Source organism: Cervus elaphus, chromosome 27 (genome assembly GCF_910594005.1).
Source record: "Cervus elaphus chromosome 27, mCerEla1.1, whole genome shotgun sequence".
In the NCBI taxonomy this organism is placed as follows: Eukaryota; Metazoa; Chordata; class Mammalia; order Artiodactyla; family Cervidae; genus Cervus; species Cervus elaphus.
The window spans coordinates 5,732,831-5,756,601 of NC_057841.1; the positions used below are offsets into that span (position 1 = coordinate 5,732,831).

General features: G+C 51.0%; 1 protein-coding gene across 4 annotated transcripts in view; it reads left to right on the forward strand.

The window, feature by feature from the left end:
- The window catches only part of SLC66A2 (solute carrier family 66 member 2), a 42,104-nt gene that overhangs the window by 15,135 nt on the left and 3,198 nt on the right, over nt 1–23,771 (forward strand). For 3 of the 4 annotated variants that reach the window (XM_043889574.1, XM_043889573.1, XM_043889575.1), the window contains one exon: nt 13,456–13,672. The exons of the other annotated variant lie outside the window; for it this stretch is intronic. In XM_043889574.1, coding sequence (XP_043745509.1) covers nt 13,456–13,672 — 217 coding nt within the window. The remainder of the gene's footprint in view (nt 1–13,455; nt 13,673–23,771) is intronic. 4 annotated transcript variants of the gene reach the window in all.

Here is a 23,771-nt window from a genome sequence, read left to right on the forward strand (position 1 = left end):
TCTTTTTAAATATAACTTTTATAGCCATAATTTCTTTGTAAGTAATGCATTCACTGCATCCTGTAAGTTTTGGTATGTTTTCATTGGCCTTAAAATATTTTTAAATTTCCTTCAGGATTTCTCCTTTGACTCATTTATTACTTATGAGTGTGTTGTTTAATTTCCGCATATTCATGAATCTCCCAAATTTCCTTCAGTTATTGATTTCTAGGGGTTTCCCAGGTGGCACTAGTATTAAAGAACACACCTGCCAATGAAAGAGACCTAAGAGATGCCAGTTTGGTCCCTGGGTTGGGAAGATCCCCTGGAGAAGAGCGTGGCAGCCCACTCCAGTATTCTTGCCTGGAGAATCCCATGGACAGAGGAGCCTGGCGGGCTATAGTTCATAGAGTCGCAAACAGCTGGATACCACTGAAATGACTTAGCCTGCATACATAGCGTACATGCATTGATTTCTAATTTAATTCCATTGTAGTTGGAGAAAATATTTTGTATCATTCCAGTCATTTTAAATTGAGGCTTGTTTGATGGCTTGGCCAATGGTCTCTCTTGGAGAACGTTCCACGTGCACTTGTGAATGATGTATATTCTGCTTGTCAGGTGGGGTAGGGGGCGTCTGGTTAGGTTTTGTAGTGTTGTCAGCTCTCCTCTTTCCTTATTCCTCTGTCTAGTTGTTACGTCAGTTACTAAAAGTGTGTATTGAAATCTCTAACTACCCTATTTGTTTCTCTTTTCACTTCTGTCACTTTCTGCTTTTTATATTTTGGGGCACCTTTGTTAGGTGTGTATGTTTATAGTTTTATCTTACTGATAGATTGGCCCTTTTATCATTATAAAATTTTCCTTTATTTCTAGTAATCGTCTTGTTTTAAAGTCTGTTTTTTTCTGATAGTAGTGTAGCCACTGTAGATCTCCTGTGATTGCTGTTTATATGGCATATCTTTTTCCATTGTGCTTTTGGCTTATTTTTTATATCTTTGAATCTAAAGTATGTCTCCTGTAGAAAGCATATAGTGGATCTTTAAAAAAATTCATTCTGGCACTTCTGGCCTTTGATTAGATTGTTTACTTCACTCACATTTCATGTTACTGTGTTTGGATTTACACTCACCATTTCCGCTTTCTGTCCTCCCATCTACCCTAACCTCCACTTGTTCCTGCTTTATTACCTTCTTTGTAATAAGTGAACACTTTTAGTGTAATATTTTAATTCCTTTCAGTTCAGTTCAGTCGCTCAGTCATGTCCGACTCTTTGAAACCCCATGAAGCGCAGCACACCAGGCCTCCCTGTGCATCACCAACTCCTGGAGTTTACTCAAACTCATGTCCATCGAGTTGGCGATGCCATCCAGCCATCTCATCCTCTGTCGTCCCCTTTCTCCTCCTGCCCCCAATCCCTCCCAGTATCAGGGTCTTTTCCAATGAGTCAACTCTTCACATGAGGTGGCCGAAGTATTGTAGTTTCAGCTTCAGCATCAGTCCTTCCAATGAACACCCAGGATTGATCTCCTTTAGGATGGACTGGTTGGATCTCCTTGCAGTCCAAGGGACTCTCAAGAGTCTTCTTAGTGAGCCTTAAATATATATATATATACACACACACACACATATGTATATATAATAGTATACTACATTGTATCATGTTATATTATGTTATTTGCTTGGCATTTGACTCAAACACCAAAGCTTATGATATGCATCTTACCAAAATCTACTTTAAATTTATACTAACTTGATTTTTTAATCAGTTAAAAGAGAAAAAGAGAAGAAATAAGCACTTTTACTGCCTTTTACCTACATGATCACCAATACCTACACTTTTTGTTATTCTCAAGTGGATTATAATTACTGCCCAAGGTCCCTTTCCTTCAGAAAGAATAATTTATTTTTAGTATTCCCTATAAGATGGGTCTGCTAACAAGAAATTCTCCCAGATCTTTTTTTTTTCCAGATCTTTTTTTAATCTGGAAATGTCCTTGTTTTGCCCTTGTTTTAAAAAATATTGACTAGAGTCCTGCTCCCTGCAAATAAAACCCTTTTTATGTAAAAAAAAAAAAAAAAAAATGTTTTGCGGGAATTCCTTGGTGGTCCAGTGGTTAGGACTCTGCTCTCACTGCCTAGAGCCTGGAGCCTGAGTTCAGTCCTTAATCAAGGAACTAAGATCCTACAAGCTGTATGGCCAGCAAAGAAAAAAAAAAAAACAAAACGAGTTTTGCTGAATGTAAGAATTTTGGTTGACAGGGTTTTTTTGTTTTTTTTTTTTGGCTGCATTTCAAATGTGTTTTTCATTTTCTCTTGCTAATTTCTCTTTCAGCCATGCCACATGACTTACAGGATCTTGGTTCCCTGATCAGGGATTGAACCTGAGCCCTCGGCAGTGAGAGTGTGGAGTCCTACTGGACTACACACCACTGGACTGCCAGGAAAGTCCTTCTCTTGCTGATTTCAAGAGTTTCTCCTTTGGCATTCAGCAGGTTGACTATGATATGTGAGGGTGTGGATCCCTTTGCGTTTCTTTTTTCGAATTTGTTAAGCTGCTTGGGTGTGTAGACTGATATTTTCATCATATCTGGGAGGTTTTTTTTTTTTTTTTTTTGGGAGTTTTCAGTTATCATGTCTTTGGCTGTCTTCCTCTCCTTTCTCCCCTCCTCTCCTCCCATGTACACGGCACATACTTGTGCACTGACTGCTGTCCCATGTGTCCCTCAGGCCTTGTCCAGTTTTCGGAATTCTGTTTTCTCATTCTGATTGCATGATCTTTATTGATCTGCCCTCAAGTTTGCTGATTCTTCTGCCAGCTCAGCTCTGCTGTTGTGCACTGAAAGTGTGTCTTTTGACCTCAGTTTCTGGACTTTGCGATTCCAGAATTTTCATTTGGTTCTTTTTAGTCATTTCTGCCTCTTTATTGATAGGCTTTATTTGATGAGACATTGTCAGTATACTTCCTTAAATTCTGCTTTACAAAACATTTATCTATTTGTGGCTGTTCCGGTTCTTCGTTGCTGTTTGTGGGCTTCACACTGCGGTGGCTTGTCTAGTTTTGAAGCGCAGACTCAGTACTTGTGGTACACGGGGCTCAGTTGCCCGGCGGCATGTGGGATCTTCCCTGATTAGGGATGGAACCCGCGTCCTTTGCATTGGCAGGCCAGTTTTTATCCACTGAACCATCAGGGAAGCCTTTCTTTCTATTCTTTATGTGTAGTTTCCTTCAATTTTTTAAAAAATCAAACTTGTACTGACTGCTTTGAAGTCTTTTCTGCCAAGTCTAATGCTGCTTCTGTCTCTTAAAAAGTAATTTGTTTCCTTTTTTTTTCTTCTCTGTATGGGCCACTTGCCATACTTTGTTGAAAACTGGCTATTTGAGGTAAAATACTGTAGCAACTCCAGATACCGACCCCACTGTGCTTGGGGACTTGTCTGCTTGTCTCTGTGTTTAGTGACCTGGCCTAAGGGTGCCAGGAGCTGACCTTGACTCTCCTTTTTCCCCCTGTTAAGCTTCTGGTGGGGGGCGGGGTCTGACACTCTGATCAGTAGGTGCTCGCTCTGTTGAATTTGACAACAGCCTCAGGCGCGTAGGGATCCACCTCTTCCTCGCTGCTGGGGTTCCTGCCCCCTGGGCTTGCGCCACTGTGTCCGCGGTCACTCGCGCGCGCGTTCCCGGGAGCGGCAGGGCGGGCCGGCCACACGGGGGCGCACGGGACACGCGGCCTGGATCGAGGGTCCCTTGCGCGGAGCCGGGCATCCTTAGTTAACTGGGTCTCGGCCTGATGGGCGGGGCTGGCGCGAGGATAGGGGGCGGCTGCTGCCTGGGGCGGCCGACCCCCCCACCCCCCAGCCCCCCGCCCCGGAGGCAGGAGGCGTGTGGGTCTGACCCACAGCCGGCCGGGCGGCAGCAACCAGGCCTCCGCATCCACCCTGCCACCGGCCCGGCCAGGCGCCTGGGTCAGAAGTCCGGCCCACGCTGACCCCAGACATCTCCCTTCTCTTTGCGATGTGTCCTCACGATCTGAGAGCCTGAAGCTGTCCACTGAGACTGGCCAGGGGGTTGCGATTTTTAAAGGTCGGCTCCGCGGAGCTGCCCTTCCCTGCAGCAGAGCCCACGTAGGGGAGCTCTCCGGACCGTCCCTGGGGGCACAGGGGCCCAGGCCAGCCGCTCCCGTCCTCAGTGGACCCCGGGCTTGGGGCAGGTCACCGTCGCTGACCCGGGGTGCCCGCTCATTCGCTGGTCCTGGTTTTCTCTGGCAAGGAAAGCGGCAGGCCGAGCACAGCATCCCCACGTGGCCGCGTGGCTGGAGCCGCTGCTGGAATCGCTCTGATCAGGGCAGGAAGGGCGGCCAGCCTCTCTCCAGGCCGCTGCTCGCTCTGGCATCATTGGTGGCCCGTCTATACCCTTTGAGACCAAATCTCTTACATAGTTGTTTGGAGTATAAAAATACAATATGATAGGAAATCAAGTCCTTCTTGCCACTAGGATGCAAGCTCCTGGTGCAGATCCTTCAGATAGCAAATGGCTTCTTAACTGGGAAGTGATGGGACTGAGCAGGGAAGGAATGACTTTGTGGATCCAGGGAGCCTCAGACCTTCTGCCAGCCAGGTGGGGATTTCTCCATGTTTACATAATTGGGAAGCTTCAGGGATGTGCTGGTCACCACCAGGCATCTTTAGCGGCAGCTCAGGGGCAGGCGAGCTGGGTGGATTGGAGGCCACGTGCTGATTGGTGCCAAGGCCTGGGACCTTCTTTCGGCTCTGAGTGCCTTGCCATGCCTTTTGGGGCCACTGACTGGAAACCGTATCCTGGGAGAAAGCACATCCCGCTTGAGCTGGGGGCTTGCCAGGGAAGTGAGGAGGGGAGGTGATTTCTGTTAACACCTCAGCTCTCCTGGTGGCGTTCTGCCTGCGTCCCTGTTCTCTGAGCACCATCCACTCATGCACAGAGTGGGACCCAGTGGCCCAGGAGGAAGGTGTCACCTGAGTGGCTCTGTTTCAGGAGCAGGGTGCCAGCCCGCCCCTGTGCCTGGTCTAGATCAGTTTTTCTTGGAGGGAGTCCAGACCACTCTTCTTTCTTAGCTTATTTTAAAAATTATTCATCAAAAAATCTTTGACATAGGAATCCATAACAAAGTATAAGAAATGCTTGATTCATCTGATTACAGATCAGCGATCTGTACATTTTATTAAGCATCTCCTGTGTTCTTCTAATTTTTTCTGACGAAACTCTGCAAGTCTCACTTCATGCTTTCTGTATCTACCCAGTGTTATCCTCAACTGACATTTTTCTATATGTAATTTTCTGCCTTTTTCTCCCTGCCGCTTGTTTTAACTCACCACAACACATCAGTTACAGTTAGTGGGTAGATGGGTCATTAAATGTATTTTAAATTGCCCAGGATTCAAATGACAGCACCTCAAACTTAAAAGTTTGAAAGAACTATTTTTATCTTCAGTATTAGAGAATATATTCTCTAAAGTGAATATGTATGTCTGTATACAATTTGAAAGTGTACAGTGTATTGGTTTTTAGTACATTCACAGTGTTGTGCAGGGACCACCACCATCTCATTACAGAACATTTCCATCAGCCCAAAACAGACCTCACACCGCCCAGTTCCGTTACCCTGAGCCCTGGTAACCACTGATCTGCTCTCTGCCTCTGTTTTGCTTATTCTGGACACGTCGTGTGAGGGAATAATACAGCTTTCTGTGTCTGAATTCTTTCTCTGAGCGTGTATTTTCAAGATTCATCCTGATTGTAGCCTGTGTCAGTACTTAATTCTTTTTAAGGCTGAGTAATATTCCACTGTGTGGCTGGACCACATTTTGTTTATCCATGTGTCCAGTGATGGACATTTGGGTTGTTTTGGACAGTTGGGTTGTTTCTACCTTTTGGCTTGTTGTGAATAGACCTGCTGTGAGTAATCATGGGAAGTTTTCACATGAACAAGAAGGTTTTCAGTTCTTTGGGGCATTTACATAAGAATAGAGTTGCTGGGCTGTGTGGTAACTCCATGTTTCATCATTTGAGGGACTGCTGGACCACATTTTAAAATGGCTACACCATTTTACATTCCTATCAGCTGTGTATGAAGTTTCCAGTTTCTCTACATTCTCATCAAGACTTTCTATTGTCTTTTTCACTTTTGCCATCATAGTAACTGTGAAGTGATATCTCATTATGGTTTTGATTTGAGTTCCTTACAATTCGTGATGTTGAGCATCTTTTCATGTGCTTGTTGGCCATTTGTGTATCTTTAGAGAAATATTTATTTGGGTCCTTATCATTTTTTAATTGGGTTGTTTGTCTTATTGTTGTAAATCATATATATTCAAAAGGAATGTTTACTTCTTCTCTTTTGGGAGTTGTAAGTGGTGCTTGTTTTGTAGATTATCATGCTTTAGTGTCTTGCAGAGCCTTTCTTGGTCCTGTCCTCTCCAAGGGGAACGGGACATTGTGTGTCTTCCCTGCAGCAGCCCTCATGCTTCCTCTCCCGGCCTCTGTGTACCGTCTGTGGTTGGACAACTCAGGTCCTCAGGAGCCCTTGGGTGCAGCCCCCCAGGGTTGCCTGGTCCTTGGCCCATGCACTGAGGATGTGTTAAGAGCATGTCCCTTGGGGGCGTCCTTAGCTACCTGCAAGTCCAGGAGGCAGAGAGGTGGACGGGCTCCAGCAGTGTTCCCTCCTGGCTCTGTGACCTGGAGGAAGCCTGTCCGGAGGCAGCTAGGGGCTCTGTCGTGGGGTGTGGCGACCTTCAAGGATGCTGGTGGCGCCCACTGCCCCGGGCTGTGACGGGGCAGAGTTGGGATGCTGGCAGTTCCCTCATGTGAGGACATGGGGCCCATCCTTGCACCTGAGGGAGCCCGAGCGGCAGAGATGGTCAGTGAGACCCGGGAAGGCCTTAACTGGGAAGCCGGCCCCTTCCTTATCCCAGATAACTGGCAGATAAAGCCACACCAGGTCTCATCCAGCCCACGTACAGCTCTTGAGACTCAGCCATGAGGGTAGGCTTCCCGAGACGGAGGGCCTGTCCCCCTGCCCGTGCTCCTCAGGCCCCTCTGAACTCCCTGTCCGCTCAAGCAGCTCTGTTTCCTTTTAGCAGCTTTACTGAGGTCTGATCAGCATGCAATAAGTGCATCAAAGTGTGAAACTCTGGTCAGTTTGGGCCTGTGTACAACCTTTGCCCAGACCAAGACAGTGAACGTGCTGGTCATCCCCCAGTTTTCCTCTTTGTGACCCCCTGCCTACCCTAAACACTAATCTGCTTTCTGTCACAATTCATTTGCATTTACTAGAATTTAACACATTTACTGGAATTTTACCAGAATTTGGAACCATCCAGTACATACTGTTTTGTCTGGTTTCTTTGACTGAGCATAATTGTTTTGAAATTTGTCCACAGTGTAGAGTGTATCAACAGTTTGTTCCTTTTTATTGTTGAGTTATATGGTTATATTACAAGTTTTCTGTTTATTAACGGATTGATGGATATTTGGATCATTTCCAGTTTTTGATTGTTACAAATAAAACTGCTGTGAATGAACTCTTGTGTACAGGTCTTATATGAACATGTGCTTTCTTTTCTCTTGGGTATATACCTAGCAGTGGACTGGCTGGATCATATGGTAAGTGTATGTTTAATTTTTAAAGAAATTGTTGCACTGTCTTCCAAAGTGCTGTACCATTTTGCATTCCAACCAGCAGTGTGTGAATTCCAGTTGCTTTGCATCCTCATCAATACTTTGTATGGACCTTTTTAAAAAAATTTTTTTCCATTCAGATAGGTCTGTGGTGGCATTTCATTGTTGTCTTACTTTGCATTTCACTAATGATGTCACATCTTTTCATGTGCTTGTTTGTCATCCTTATAATCTTCATTGGTGAAGTATCCAGGTTTTCTGTCCCTTTAAAAGTTGTTCTTATTGAGTTGTGAGTTTTTAATATTTTAGATACAGGTCCTTTCATCAGATACATGGTTTGCAGTATCTTCTCCCTGTCTGTGCTTTGTCTTTTCATTCTTTTAGCAATTTCTTCTGACAAGAAAAAGTTTTAAATTTTTTATGAAGCCCAGCTTATTAGTTTGTTCTGTTGTTGATTGTGTTTTTGGTGTCAGATCTGAGGCATCTTTGTCAAACTCAAGGCCACAAAGGTTTCTCCCTGGTTTTTTCCCTGGAAGTTTTAGGTTTCACATTTAGATTTGTGATCTAATTAACTGTGAGTTACTTTTTGTTTCTGGTGTGAGGTATGGATTCAACTTTACTGCCTTTGCGTGTGGATGTCCAAAGACTGTCTTTTTCCTCCACTACATCACCTATGCATCTCTGTCAGAAGTCAGCTCTCTGTGTGTGGGTCCGTTTCTGGACTCTGTTCTGATGATTTATTTCTCGGTTCCTGTGCCAGCACCACACTGTCCTAATTACTGGCTTGGTACTGAGGTTGGGATCAGGTAGTGTTAGTCCTCCAGCTTTGTTCTCTGTTCTGTGTGCTTTGCATTTCCACGTGGATTTTAGGGTTAATTTGTCACTTTCTACATAAAGCATGCTAGGACTTTGGTTGGGGTTATCTTGAATCTATAATCTGGGAAGACTAGTCATCATTATGATTGTGCAGAGAGTGTTACCACAGCCACCCTGGGGCTGCTGTCCTTAGAAAGGCCTGCCTCCCCAGTGGGCCCCCGAGTGATGTCTGGGAACTTGGATTTTGGGAGACTTCCCGTTGTTCCCAGAATTGGCGAGAGGTGCTCTCTGTGCTTCAGTTGTCTGGACACCTGTTGTCTTTATGGAAATTTGGAATTTCAGTGTGTGTTAAGCGGAAGGTGTCATGCGACCAGCCCCCAGTAAAAACTCTGGGTACTGAGGCCTTGGTGAGCTCCCCTGGTCACTGTCTGTTTCTGGAGGATAAAGCTCATGCGAGGGAGAGGTTCCTGGAAGCCATAGCTGGAGTCCTCTGGGCACTGCCCAGTTGCCTTTCCCTTCGTTGACTCAGCTGTGTGTCCTGTGGCCATGTGTCACAGCTGGGACTACGCCAGCATGCTGGGTGAGTCCCCCTGAAGATCACCAGACCCGTGGCTGGTCTTGGAGGCTTCGACACGACAGCATTGAGACTTCCAGCATAGGAGGTCCGTAGGCTCTCCTCTTACTTATGTCTTCTTTGGTTTCCCTCAGCAGTGTTTTGCAGTTTTCAGTGTACCCATCTTGCACGTTGTCAGATTTGTCCCTAAGTATTTCATATTTATATGGTATCATGTAAGGTATTGCTTTTAAACTTCAGTTTCTGATTGTTCACTGCTACTGTGTAGAAATGCAATTTACTTTTATAAGTCGCTCTGATAGCCTGCAATCTTGCTGAGCTCATTTGTTTGTTTTCATGGGCTTTAATGGGTTCCCTATATATTTGATAAGAAGATCATGTCATCTGCGAATATGGATCATTTTACTTCTTCCTCTCCCCCCTTTTCTTGCCTGATTGCTCTGGATAGTGCCTCCAATACAGTGTTGATTAGATGTGATGAGAGTGAACTTGCTTGCTTTGGTCCTGATCTTAGTGGAAACACATATATCTGTTTATACCCTGCCCACCTTGGTGTAATTGTTGTTAAATGGTTAACTTTACATGTGCTAAAACCCACTGCTACCTTGTCCTTCTTTGTTTAAATAGCCCCTGTGTGTGTGTGTGTGTGCTAGCTGCTCAGTCATGTTTGACTCTTTGCAACCCCTTCGACTGTAGCCCACCAGTCTCCTCTGTCCATGGGATTTCCCAGGCCAGAATACTGGAGTGGGTTGCCATTACCTTCTCCAGGGGATCTTCTCGACGCAGGGATAAAACCCAGGTCTCCTGCATTGCAGGAGGATTCTTTACCATCTGAGCCACCAGGGGAGACTTATCTGTTAATAAGATTTAAATGATAAAAAAAAATCATATATATTCACCCACTTAGTTACCATTTCCTATGGTCATTGTTGATCAGATGTCAGACATTGTGAATTTTAGTTTGCTGAATGGTGGATGTTTTTGTGGGCTTTAGACATTCTTGAGGTTAATTCTGGGAAATGCAGCTGGTCATCTGTGGGGCTCTTGGTCTCCTTGATCTCATCACACTTTGCCTTCCTCTTTTGTCTTGGATATGTGATAAATATTGTTAAAATGCATGTGAAGGTTCTTTCTCCTTCCTCTCATGTTTCGATGATGTATCCTCTTGGAAGGGGCCAGCCACTCCCAGGTGCTAGTATGTTTTCCTGGAACGTCAGAAACAGTGGTCCGTGGAGCTCCTGAAAGAGACGTTTCTCTGCCTGAGATACAGCAGGGACAGGCTTCGGGAAGTGGGAGTTGGTTGTGACTTGTCCTCTTTCCCCCTGACCAGCTCTGATCCCGCCTCCTCATGCCCTTTCCTGTCCTCAGGGACGACACCCCTGCACCCCTAGAGAGGGCATGCAGCGGTCTCCAAGTGGTGCTGGCCTTGGAGGCACAAACCAGCCTCCTGGATCTTGTTCTCTGAGTGCTGTTCGTCAAACAAGCATTGAATTGGGCAGGTTTACTCCTTTATTGGAATTCATGCTTATTGATGATGATGTCTCATTACAATCATTAGGACCCTTTGAGAAAACACCCTTGAGTTCTTCATTCAAACCATGTCTATTTGGTCCTGTGGCTCCTAACCGTAGAACTGTAGGCAAGTTGCATAACTGTTTCTAGGCCCCCCACCCCTACTCAGAGGCGGAGCCTGGTGATGCTGTGGGGCCACACCCAATGTCCCCTCCTGGTCCTGCCTGCCTCCCCCTGCCCCACTTGCCCTCTTGCCTGGGCTGCCAGCTAGTTCCTAGGTGTGGTCCTCTGGTGGGCCTGGGCTTCAGCTGCAGAAGGCGAATTCTGGTTCTGCTTTGGAGTTGGGTTTACTGCTGGGGGTCGTCCCAGCAATCCTGGTGGTTGCGATGATCACACTGTCATCACAGCTGCAGCAGTGGGTGCTCAGGTGGTGGGACTGTTGGGCAATAATCTGAGAGCTGTGATGCGTGAGTTCCGTCTGGAGTGTGGAGTCTGACCCACAAGGTGAAGGTCTATAAACCCGAACAGCAGGAATCAGGCTCATTACTGCAGCTAATCACACAATTAGTCACCATAAAAAGATCCATGTTCTTGTTGCGTAGGTTCTTGCATTGTGTGTGCCTGTTTACTCATGTCTGACTCTTTGCCACCCCATGGACTGTAGCCCACGAGGCTCCTCTGTCCGTGGGATTCTCCAGGCAAGAATACTGGAGTGGGTTGCCATGCCCTTCTCCAGGGGATCTTCCTAACCCAGGAGTTGAACCTGAGTCTCCTGCATTGTAGGCAGCTCCTTTACCACTGAGCCACCAGGGTTGCCCCTCGTGAAGTGAATTATTTGGCTCTAACCCTTCGGAAGAGGCAGGTCCCTGAGCATTGAGTCCTGGGGGCTGGCATGTGCAGTGCATCCTGCCAGCATGAGGTTCCTCCTGCGTGACCTGGCTCGCCTGCTCAGGGCCCTCGAGGGTGCCAGGCTGATGGGAGGCGGCTGCTCCGTCTGTCGTGCTGGGGGCAGAAAGTGGGTGAGGGCTCATCTGACTATATGTTTCAAAAGGAATTCTTTAAATTTATCTGAGTCTTTGTTTTTTGTCACAAATGAGTTTAGTTACATAAAATGCAATTTCGTATTTTCTTTGTGTAAACATAGATCTTTTTGCAGACTTGGCAAATGGCAGCCATGTAACCGAGCTCTTTGGCAGGTGGTGGCCAGGCTCTGGGAACCTCACGCTCCCAGGGACGCCCTCTCCCCTGTTTTAACCCCACTGTTTGGTTTTCATGTTCCCCTGCATGTCTGTCACATGGATTCAGGGAGGGGTCCTGTCCTCAGTGTTCACTGAGGGAGGGGCTCGACAGGGTGCCGGTGCCACTGAGCACCTACAGGGTGTGCTCCGTTTCTGGCATTTGTATGGATGAATTTTTTTGGCTAAAACAGCTTTGCTGAACCTGCCTGTGACACAGTGGGACGGGGACCAGCAGACTGGAGACAGTGACAGCCTGAAGGGAATAAGATGGGGGAGGTGGTCACATGGACCCTGCAGCCTGCCGGAGCCAGGGTGAACCCCGGGGCCCTCCCTGGGGGTGGGCGGACATGTGTGATGCCAGGCTTTTCTCTGGGCACCATTCTCCCGTCCAGGCTTGTGCCAACGTCCTGCAGCCCTAGGACTGGGGGACAGATATTTTTTCAAGTACCTGAGTATGCTAAGTCACGTCCTCCTCACATTGACCTCGACCTTCTCACCTGTGTCCTCCTCATGTTGACCTCGCCCTCCTCACCCATGTCCTGCTCACGCTGACCTTGCCCTCCTCACTCGCATCCTCCTCATGCTGACCTCACCCTCCTCACTCGCATCCTCAACACGCTGACCTTGCCCTCCTCACTCGCGTCCTCCTCACACTGACCTTGACCTCCTCACCCGTGTCCTCTAACCACTGAACTCGCCCTCCTCACTCGCGTCCTCCTCACGCTGACCTCGCCCTCCTCACTTGTGTCCTCCTCCCTCGCGTCCTCTTCACACTGACCTCGCCCTCCTCACTCGCGTCCTCTGCACGCTGACCTTGCCCTCCCACTCGAGGCCTCCTCACGCTGACCTCACCCTCCTCACCCGCATCCTCCTCACGCTGACCTCGCCCTCACCCGCATCCTCCTCACGCTGACCTCACCCTCACCCGCATCCTCCTCATGCTGACCTCACCCTCCTCACTCATGGCCTCCTCATGCTGAGCTTGCCCTCCTCGCTCACATCCTCCTCACACTGACCTCGCCGCCTCGCCGGTGTCCTCCTCATGCTGATCTCACCCTCCTCTTTCACGTCCTCCTCACTCGTGTCCTCCTCACGCTGACCTTGCCCTCCTTACTCGCATCCTCCTCACTCGCGTCCTCCTCACGCTCACCTTGCCCTCCTTACTCGTGTCCTCCTCACTCGTGTCCTCCTCACGCTGACCTCGCCCTCCTCTTTCATGTTTTCCTCACTCGCGTCCTCCTCACTCGCATCCTCACTTGTGTTCTCCTCACGCTGACCTCGCCGTCCTCGCTCGCATCCTCCTCACGCTGACCTTGCCTTCCTTACTCGCATTCTCCTCACTCGTGTCCTCTTCACGCTGACCTCGCCCTCCTCACTCGCGTCCTTCTCATGCTGACCTCGCCCTCCTCTTTCACGTCCTCCTCACTCGTGTCCTCTTCACGCTGACCTCGCCCTCCTCACTCGCGTCCTCCTCATGCTGACCTTGCCCTCCTCTTTCACGTCCTCCTCACTCATGTCCTCCTCACGCTGACCTCACCCTCCTCCCATGTGTCCTTCTCACGCTGACCTCGCCCTCCTCGCTTGCATCCTCCTTACGCTGACCTCTCCCTCCTCGACCGCATCCTCCCCACGCTGGCCTCGCCCTCGACCCCACTCCCGGTTCATGTCTCTCTCTTTTGCCCTAGACTTCGACCCACACCACTTCTGGCACTGGAGCAGCTTTGCGGACTATGTGCAGTGTGTCCTGGCCTTCACTGGCGTGGCGGGCTACATCACCTACCTGTCCATTGACTCGGCCCTTTTTGTGGAGACCCTGGGCTTCCTGGCCGTGCTGACCGAGGCCATGCTGGGTGTGCCGCAGCTCTATCGCAACCACCGCCACCAGTCCACGGAGGGCATGAGGTAGGGGCAGAAATCAGATGTACAGGTATGGCTGCTTGGTGGTCAGTTCTGCTAGGAAAACTGCCAGTTCACGAGTAGTTTCGGTTTTCTCATTGGTCTCCTGACCTCTTGGTGTGCAAGCAGGTGAGTTTGTGTGCAGCAGGTGAGGGGAGGCCAAGAGCCTCCTGTGAAGCAGCTCACCGCGAGCCATGGATGGGGTGGGGGTCTACAGATGTCTCCAGAAGGCAGAAGGTTCAAGCCCTTTAATGCAGAGATGACACAGCAGATCCTTCCGCTGGACACCACCAGGAACAGGTCCAGGCACTTCCCGATGGAGCAAAAACAGTTTATTTGCAATAACATCAGGAAGTGTAAAGTGCTTAGGAATTAACTTAACCAAGGAGGAGAAAGACCCATACAGTGAAAACTGCAGAGACACTGCCTCTCACGCATTCAAACGGGGACTGTCAGAAGAACAGCAAGAGTTGGTGAGGATGTGCAAAAATTGGAATTCTTGTGTTCTGTTAGTGGGAAGCAAAATGGTGCAGCTTCTGTGGAAAACAGTGTGGCATTTCCTCAAAATATTAAAAATGGAGCTACTGTGTGCTAAGTTGTTTCAGTCATGTCTGACTCTTTGTGACCCCATGGACAGTAGCCCACCAGGCTCCTCTGTCCATGGGATTCTCAAGGCAAGAATACTGGAGTGGGTTGCCATGCCCTCCTCCAGGGGATCTTCCCAACCCAGGAATTGAACTGGAGTTTCTTATGTCTCCTGCATGTGACCCAGCAATTCTGCTTCTGGGTGTATAACCAAGAGAATTGAAAGCATGGTCTTGAACAGATACTGTAAGCCCATGTTCGTAACATAGCAACCACCCAAGTGTCCATCAGTGGTTGAATGGATAAGCAAAACATGTCCATCCATACAGTGGAAAATTAATCAGTCTTAACAGGAAGGAAATTCTGACATGGGTTCCAGTAGGGAAATTTGAGGACACGATGCTCAGTGGAATAAGCCAATCACAAAGACAAATACTATGTGATTGCACTTATATGAGCTTAGAGTTGTCAAATTCATAGAAGGTACCATGGTGGTTGCCAGGGGCTGGAGGAGGTGAGAAGGGGGAGTTATTATTTAGTGGTTATTTATCTATAGGGCTTTTGAGTGAGTGTCTCTCTGTACAGATTTTTTAGTGACTTGTCTAAGTAATATATTATGCGTATAGAACTTATCACATAATTGTGTCATCATTTTACCACTTTAGATGCAGGGTAGAAACTTTACCTCCCTTGATGATGTATTTAATACATTATATATTATATACATAAAATGTTCCCCTCCACTTATAATTTTCTTAAATATTTTCTCTATTTGTATTTAGAACATCAGATAATGTTATAATTTTTGCTTCAATCAGCATAATGCATAAAATTGAAGAGGAATATTGTATTTACCTTTATTTTTGCTTATGATATTCTGTCTTCCTTCCTACTCCAATATTCCTTTTCTTGTTTTTTTCTCCCTTGTTCTGAGAAATTTCTGAAACCAGCCTTTAAGGGTATCAGGTGATGGCAGGTTTTTTCACTTTCCCCTCACCTGAGAATGTCTTGATACCCTTTCATCTGAAGGATGTTTCTGCTAATGTAGTATCTGGTTTGATCTTTTCTTTTAGACCTTGAAAAATGTGCCGTTTCCTTCTGGTCTCCACGGCTTCTGATGAGAAAGCCATTGTCATTTTATTGTTTTCCCCTATTGTTGTTTAGTCACTAAGTCAGGTCCAACTCTGCGACCCCATGAACTGCAGCATGCCAGGCTTCCCTGCCCTTCATTGTCTCCTGGACTTTGCTCAAAGTCATGTCCATCGAGTCAGTGATGCCATCCAACCATTTCATCCTCTGTTGTCCCCTTCTCCTCCTGCCTTCAATCTTTCCCAGCATCAGGGTCTTTTCCAGTGAGTCAGCTCTTTACATCAGGTGTCCAAAGTATTGGAACTTCAGCTTCAGCATCAGTCCTTTAAGTGAATATTCAGGGTTGATTTCCTTTAGGATTGACTGGTTGGATCTCCTTGCAATCCAAGGGACTCTCAAGAGTCTTCTCCAACACCACAGTTCTAAAGCATCGATTCTTTGACACTCAGTCTTCTGTATGGTCCACCTCTCACATCTGTACATGACTACTGGAAAACCACAGCTTAACCATGTTTCAACTTGCCAGCTCATCCACTTGACTGATGACTTGAGGACATGGACTGCATCCCATTCATTTCTTTCCCTAACATCTGACACAGTGTTTGGAAAATTACAGCAGCTCAGTAAATATTTATTGAATGAACTAATGAAGGACTGAAATAGTTGATTCTGTATGTCACTTTTGGGAAATAGGAGAACCCTTGGGGATGCATTTATGAACATGGAAAATTTACCACTGTGGGTACCTAGCCAATTGGGCTAATTCTTGGAGAATTTGTGCACAGTGGCGAAAGTTGCAAAAGGCCCCGGTGGGTACCACGTCCCTGGTGGGGCTGCAGTGACTCATCCAGCTAAGGTGATGTTGGAAAGACGCCTGGCCGGACCACAGAGGTTGGGGCTACTCTGCAGAAGTGCAGCCACGGGTGTGGCCATCCCACTTCTGGCCTCGGTGGGGTGGGGGGGTGACCACGGGAGTGACAGGATGAGCAGAAGTTCCTGGCACTTGGAGGGGAGCCTGGGGAGCTGTGTGGGGGCGAGCAGTGCTGTCTGAGGAGGTCTTGACTTTAGGACGTGAGGGATGCATGTGGTCTTGTGCTCTGCGACCACAAGCCCCTCTCCCCTGGTGCCTCCTCACCTGACTCCACCTACCCACCTCCACAGGGTGCTGGTGTGATGGGTTGGGGTGTGGGGTATGAGGGTCAGGGTGCTGGTATAAGGGGGTTGGGGTGCTGATGTGAGGGTCAGTGTGCTGGTGTGAGGGGGTTGGGGTGCGGGGTGTGAGGGGTCGGGGTGGGGGTGTGAGGGGTCAGGGTGCTGATGTGAGGGGGCGGGGTGTGGGGTGTGAGGGGTTGGGGTGTGGGATATGAGGGGTCAGGGTGCTGGTGTGAGGGGTCAGGGTGTGGGGTGTGAGGGGTCAGAGTGCTGGTGTGATGGGTCAGGGTGCTGGGGTATGAGGGGCGGGGTGCTGGGGTCTGAGGGGTTGGGATGTGGGGTGTGAGGGGGTCGGGGTGTGGGATGTGAGGGGTTGGGGTGCTGGTGTGAGGGGTCAGGGTGCTGGTGTGAGGTGGTTGGGTTGCTGGGGTGTGAGGGGTTGGGGTGTGGGCTGTGAGAGGTCAGGGTGCTGGGGCAAGGGGTCAGTGTGAGGGGTCTGAGGGGTCGGGGTGCTGCAGTGAGGGGGTCGGTGTGAGGGGTCTGAGGGGTCGGGGTGCTGCGGTGAGGGGTCGTGTGGGGGTGTGAGGGGTCGGGCTGTGGGTGTGAGGGGTCGGGGTGCTGGTGTGAGGGGTCAGGGTGCTGGTGTGAGGGGTCGAGGTGCTGGGGTGAGGGGTCGGGGTGCAGGTGTGAGGGGTCAGGGTGCAAGTGTGAGGGGTCGGGGTGCTGGGGTGAGGGGTCAGGGTGCTGGTGTGAGGGGTCAGGGTGCTTGGGTGAGGGGTCGGGGTGTGGGTGTGAGGGGTTGGGGTGCTGGGGTGAGGGGTCGGTATGAGGGGTGTGAGGGGTCGGGGTGCTGGTGTAAGGGGTCGGTGTGCAGGTGTGAGGGGTCGGGGTATGGGATATGAGGGGTCGGGGTGCTGGTGTGAGGGGTTGGTGTGAGGGGTCAGGGTGCTGGCGTGAAGGCGACATTGGGGTGCAGGTGTGAGGATGCAGAGGCAGAGCGTTTCCCTGGGGCGGCAGGCAGCGGGGTGTGAGAAGGCCCGGAGGTGCCGCAGCCCCAGCCTCGCGTGGGGTAGAGACCCAGCCATCAGCCGGCGGGTTCTGAGCGGGCCCGAGCCTGTGGAGGAGGCCGGTGTCTGCCCCAGACATGCGTCGCTGCTCCAGTTGGCTCCGCCTGCAGGGTCCTCTCCAGACCGCACTCGTCCTCGTTAAGGAGACTGACTTGATGACAAGCAGCTGCCGGCCCGAAAGCCGGCTCTGGGGGCGGCGTGATGAGGATGGATGGTTCTGCGAGCCCAGGACGGTCAGGCTCCAGGGGGTCTGCAGGGCCGGTCCTGGGGCCATCCTGCACTGCTGCCCACGCCCCCTGCCAGCTGATGGTGCAGGTGATGCGGGGCCATGCCAGTGACAGGCGGCAATGGGGCCCCAGGCTCAGGGCAGGGGTGTGCTTCTTGTTCCTGGGCATCGGGCTGGGGTCCATGCAGGGTGACCTTGCTCTGTGTGCTTTTAAAGGCCCAGCACCCGGGGACAGAGGAGCCTGGTGGGCTACAGTCCACGGGGTCACAAGAGAGTCAGAAATGACAACTGAACCAACTCTCTTTCTTAGTGAGTGAGCAGGCTGAGTGCTTGGAGAGAAAGTGCAGGCCTGGAGCCTCGTGCAGTTTTGTTTTCTGTAAAATTAGTTCTTCTTCACAGAAGTCTGTGTAAGAGAACCTCTAAGATGAAGGGATGTTCATGTGACAGTGGATCAAATCTGAATCCGCTGTGTTAAACAGGCCGCCCCAGCGTCTGCTTCTCTCAGCCCAGCTCATGGGCGCCTGGGCTCTGTGTGTCCTCTCGGGGGTCTTCCCTTGGCCCCAGCCTGGTCTCTGCTCTGTCCCTGACAAAGTTGTCACACTGTCCCCAGGGCAGGGGCCTTCTTTCCTTGCTCAGTGCAGTGTCGCCAGCACCCAGAACGGCTTGGCTGTCGAAGGTCAGTGAGTCTGACTCCATGATCCTGAGAAGGAGACTCCAGGTGTCCCTGTGCAGCTGAGGCTGGTCTGACCTGTGCCCCCAGGGCCAGCGCCCTGTGCCTGTGGGTTCAGGGAGCCTGAGCTGTGGTGGCTGGGGTTCCCTGAGTGTCCAGCCCGACACTTTGCAGCCAGACTCCTGGCGGGCAGATGGCTGGCTCCCAGGCGGAAGCGAGGAGGGTGGGGTCGTGAGGGAAGCGCCCCTCACCTGTCCACACCCCAGCCTGGAGGAGAGAAGGCGGCATGCTGGGTGTGCGTGTGGTGGCCCGATTCAGCCTGAAACCAGAACCTACCCCAGCCCGCAACACCCTGGCCGGTGGACAGCCCCACTGGCGAGGACACAGAAGCCCCCTGAGGTTGGCTCCTCCTGTCCAGAGCTCAGGACCAGAGCCCTCCCGCCCTCTCCAGTGTCCACGCCTGGACTCAGGACTTGGGCTCAGGGCTGCCCTGCCCCCGTCCCCACTGCCCAGCAGCTGCACCACATGGACTGACTTGAGCATCCTCAGGTGTCCCCCCAAGAGGTTTCTGTTTCACCCCCAAGATGGAGCAGCCCTGGACCTTCTGGGACTCGAGACTCTTGAAGCCCTGCGGCCAAGGCCAGCTCTGATCTGCTGTGGGACACTCAGCCTCAGACCATCAGGAGGTGCAAGAGGGGAGGGGCTGTGAGGTCCCGCTCAAAGTCCAGCTTCGCCTGTCTCCCAGGGGACCTGCCCAGAGGGTGTGCACCCACGCACACAGGTGTGCACCCTCACTCATGCACACAGACACATGCACACATTCACACATGTGCACACACATATTCATACACACACACTCACATGCATGCTTTTGCTGCTTCTACCTTGGAGGAAATGCAGGAGGTACTTTCGAATGATTTTCCTTTACAGAATGTTAAGCGATAGTTGGAATGGTGCTTCTGAACCAGTAATAGAAAGTGACGCAGCTTTGAAATAAGGTCTCTAATGAGCGCTGCAGCCCTGAAAGGCAGCTTGTGAGCCAAGTTCCTTTCTCTTTCCTCCGCGTTTTGCTGCATTAGAAGATGTTCCCCAACAAGTAATTACTGGAGAGCCTGGGGGCGGGTGAAGGGGGCCAATGTGGGGAAAACCAGCGGTGGATCCAGTTATCACCGAGGAGAGGGAGGGGCAGGCGGGAAGCCTGCGGTTGGGGGCGGTGTTCAGAGAAAATGCTGGCCCGGGCAGAGGGGGCCCCAGGAGGAGGTCACGTGTGTGGTATTGTGAGGCGGGGATGCTTCTGGGAGCAGCAGTTCGGGCCAGCTGCTGGCTTGTCCCAGCCAGGACACTCCTGGCTTTGACAGCAGCGTCCACTGTCCAGTGTCTGGGAAGTGCTCACCTGGTCCGGCTCCAGACCTGCCCTCAAGCCTGGGGCCTTAGCTGCTTGGGAATCAGGGCAGCGTCTCCCCAGGGCCACGTGTGTGTCACTCCCAGCCCCCCACCCATCGTCCTCTGTGTCGTCCTTGACACGTGGTGAGCCTGCCATCATGAGTGGAGGTGCCGTGCATGATGCCCATTAGAGTGCACCTGTGGGTGTGTACACGCAGGCACACCTCCACCACAGTGCACACCACACTTGCACACCCAGGGGCCAGTCAGGAGACGAGGAGGGCTGGAACTTACAAAGTCCAACCAAAGCCCTGGAACTTACAAAGATAACTTCATGGAGTGGTAACTTGTCACACCATCACCCATTTAAAGTACCCCATCCAGTGGATTGTAGTGCATTCACAGAGCTGTGCAGCCATCACCAGTCTAATTTTAGGACGTTTCGTCACCTGAAAAGCAGTCTCGTGCCCGCTGGTGATCGCTCCCCACTGCCCCCGCCTCGGCCAGGCCTTGGAACCACTGATCTGCTTTCTGTCTCCACGGCTCTGTCTGTTCTGGACACATCAGAGAAATGGAATGACATAGCATGTGGTCCTCTCTGCTGCTTTCACTCTCCGTGACGCTCCCAAGGCCGTCCACAGTGAGCGGCCAGTGTCCATCCTTCCTGAGTGACAGCCACTGTGCTCACAGGTCAAGCTCTGCTGATCTCCTCTTCAGTCGCTGGACGTCTGGGTGGGTTGGCGTCTTCTTGGCTACTGTGAGCAGGGTTGCTGTGAAGAGCAGTGTTGTCTGTGTGCCAGTTTCTGTGCGGACGTGTGTTCCTCTGTCTTGGACACACTTAGGAGTGGAGCTGGAGAGTCGCGGCCGTGCCATTTTACGTTCTCGCTGGAGGTGCGGGATTCTGGCCTTTGCACAGCCTCACCAGCACTTGTTACCTTTTGATCACGTGGGTGTGAAGTCGGGTCTCCTGTGGCTTTGATTTGCATTTTCCTGATGACTGATGACATCAAATACCTTTTCCTGTGATTATTGGTCGTTTGTGTGTCTCTTTAGAGAAAGGTCTGTTCAGATTTTTGCCCATGTAAAAATTTGATTGCTTGTCTTTTCTTATTGACTGGTAGAGATCTTTAAATATTCTTATTGGTTTGCATACATCTTCTCCATTGCAGGCCATCTTTTCACACTGCAGCACAAAAGATTTGAATTTTGATGAAGTATATCTTTTTTTTTAACAAATTCTATGCTTTTGGTGTCACACCCAAGAAACCTTGTGACCCATGGTCACAAAGACCTACTCCTGTGTTCTGGGTAGGTTTTGAATTTTGGGAGAGCTTTGGATGGGCAGGAAGGAGGGGAGGTGTGGGCGCGGGCTCGGAGGTAAGAGTGAGGAGTGGCAGGCAGGTGTGTGGGCTCCGGTGGGGCCGGCGCAGGTGCAGGAGTGAGGCTTCTGCCACGTGGGTGCTGGCTGGGAGAGGCATTCTGGTTGTCTGGATGGGGCAGGGGCGAGGTGAGAAGTATTTTAGTAATAGTCATCAGGCTGCTCGGTTTGGCAGGAAAAATGCTGGCGCCAAGAATGAAGTAACAGGAGCCTGGGTTAAACTCATGGGGAGGGTCAGGCACAGGATGCAGCAGCTGGAGTTGGGGCCGGGGTGAGGAGGAAACTAGAGAAAGGAATCAGCTCCCGGGCCGCCCACCCGGCCCATCCCCAGCTGAAGAACGCAGCCTGGGGACAGTCCCCGCCTGCCCAGACCGGCTCCCACAGCTTCTCCCTGCCCTGAGCTCCCTGTGCCATCCAAACCCCAGGCTGGCGGCCCTCAGTCGAGGAGGGGTCTTCTTGGAGACCCTGCCATGTGCAGCAGACACGCTCCAGCCTTGGTACACGTGAGGACGTCCCTGGCCTGCTGGACGGTGGTAACTGGGCCTCAGGGCTCGCCCACCTGATAGCTGTTGAGGGTAACAGGTGGCCTGACACCGTAGGGGAGAATGGGTCTGGGCCTGTGCACACGCCCACAGGGTGCAGGGTCCAGGGTGACCAGGGGGTTCGGAACATGAGCTTGAATGTCCAGAGTGTCCACACCTGGCTCAGGGTGGCACTTGGGCTGGCAGGAACAGTTTGATTAAACATTTGCCCTGAGCCCTCAACACGTGGGGCTGGTTGTGGGGCCTTGGAAGGCTGTCGGATTCCTGCTTCTGGGGCGAGAGCCAACTGAGGGCCAAGGCCAGGAGAGGCATCTGGGCAGCTAAAAATGTCCGTGAGTGTCAGGCAGAGCCCAGCTCTCGGTGTTGACCTCACGTCTCCACTTGCTAAGGTGAAGGTACACCTGTGCCTTCAGGCCCAGAGGGACACCAGCTGGGACGGGCTCAGCTGTGCCTTCTGCCACCCCTCCACAGCCCTTCCCACGCTGCGAGGCATTGGCTGTGTGTCCTTGGGTGAGTCACCCAACCTCTTTGTGCCTCAGCGTCTCCTCTCTAAAAGGGGCACTGCACAGGCCACCATGTGGTGTCTGTTTTTGAAGGGAGGGTCCTTGGGTCTTCTGTTAAGTTCTGGTGTCTCTGGGGGAGACTGTGTCTTAGCTCTTAATTCTGTAGAATGGAACTAGAGTCATTTATGACATTGGTTCTCTTCCCATCTTCACGGCCATTTGCAGAAATTGTGGTTGCTTGTTGGAGCTTCTCCTGGAAATGCTTGCTCTGTGGGTGTGGGTTTCCTTTGAAATGGAAGTGCTCTGAGCTGGAGAGCTGTGAGCAGCCTCGCTGCAGGCCGGCATCTCTGCCGCTCTGGTCTGCCACGATGCCCACAACCTCCTGGGGCCGCCCAGCCACACTGGTGCCCAGTCCCCGGTACACGGTGCTCCCGCCGCAGCTGTGGACATGGTCTCATCCCAGCGGTCACTCTGGTGCATTCGCCCACCACGTGTGTTCATCCCCCTGCCTCTGCACTTTCCCCAGGGTTCGACGTGTGCAGGTTGACCCCAGCCACTGCCAGGCGGTCCCCGTGCCCCCACCTGCTGTTCCTTCCAAACACCGCTGTGGGGGTCCCACCCAGTCCCCTCCGTGTCCATGATGTAGAGTCACCTGCAGGCCACTTGTTACTTCACTCTCAAGTTCTGAGTTGGTGCACCAGAGCAGGACAGAATTTGGATGGAGACAGGGGCACAAGTTTGTGGGGAAAGATGCCACATAGAAGAGAGGACAGCAACAAGACAGCCTCCCTCCTGGTCCTCAGCCTCCGGCCAGGGCCCACTAGGTCTCATCCACAGGGACCAGTCAGCAGAGGCCAGCACTCTCAGAATGGATGCTCCCCAGGCTACCAATCTCAGGTCTTTTCACACCAGGCCCATGTCTCCCTTGAGTGCACCTACAGACAGGACCAGATGGATGGAGCAGCCCTGGGTGCAGGAGCGGGCGGACTGTGGGAGGACATATTCCATGAATGACAGGACACATCTTGTTTTCCCACATCTGTCAGTCTGGACTCCTGCACAGCCCCAAGCCCAGAAAGGTGCACGGGGCAGAAAGCTTCCTGTCTCAGGCGTGGAAAGGGGTTCCCCCAGGACCTTTGGGGCAGACCACCACTCAAGTCCCACGCTGGCCACTGACTGCTGGCCATGCTGTGCAGATCTGAGTGGTTTTGAAAACTGAACTGAATTCAGCCATAGTCCCCAAATACCAGCCACAGCTTGCAGCTTGAACTTAACCATGTCAGTTTCCTGCTGGAACAAAAAAAACAACATTCTCTACAGGATTGCAGCAAGACAGAGTCTCCTTATGTAGTGTTAAAAACCTCCAGGATGTAAACCAAAATTACTCACCATGAAGACTAGGAAAATCTCAACAACTCTCAAAAGAAAAGACAACAGACAACAAAGAATCGACACAGGGACTGGAGTTACCAGCTTTTAAAGGCACTGGTGTAACTATTCTCTAAAGAGC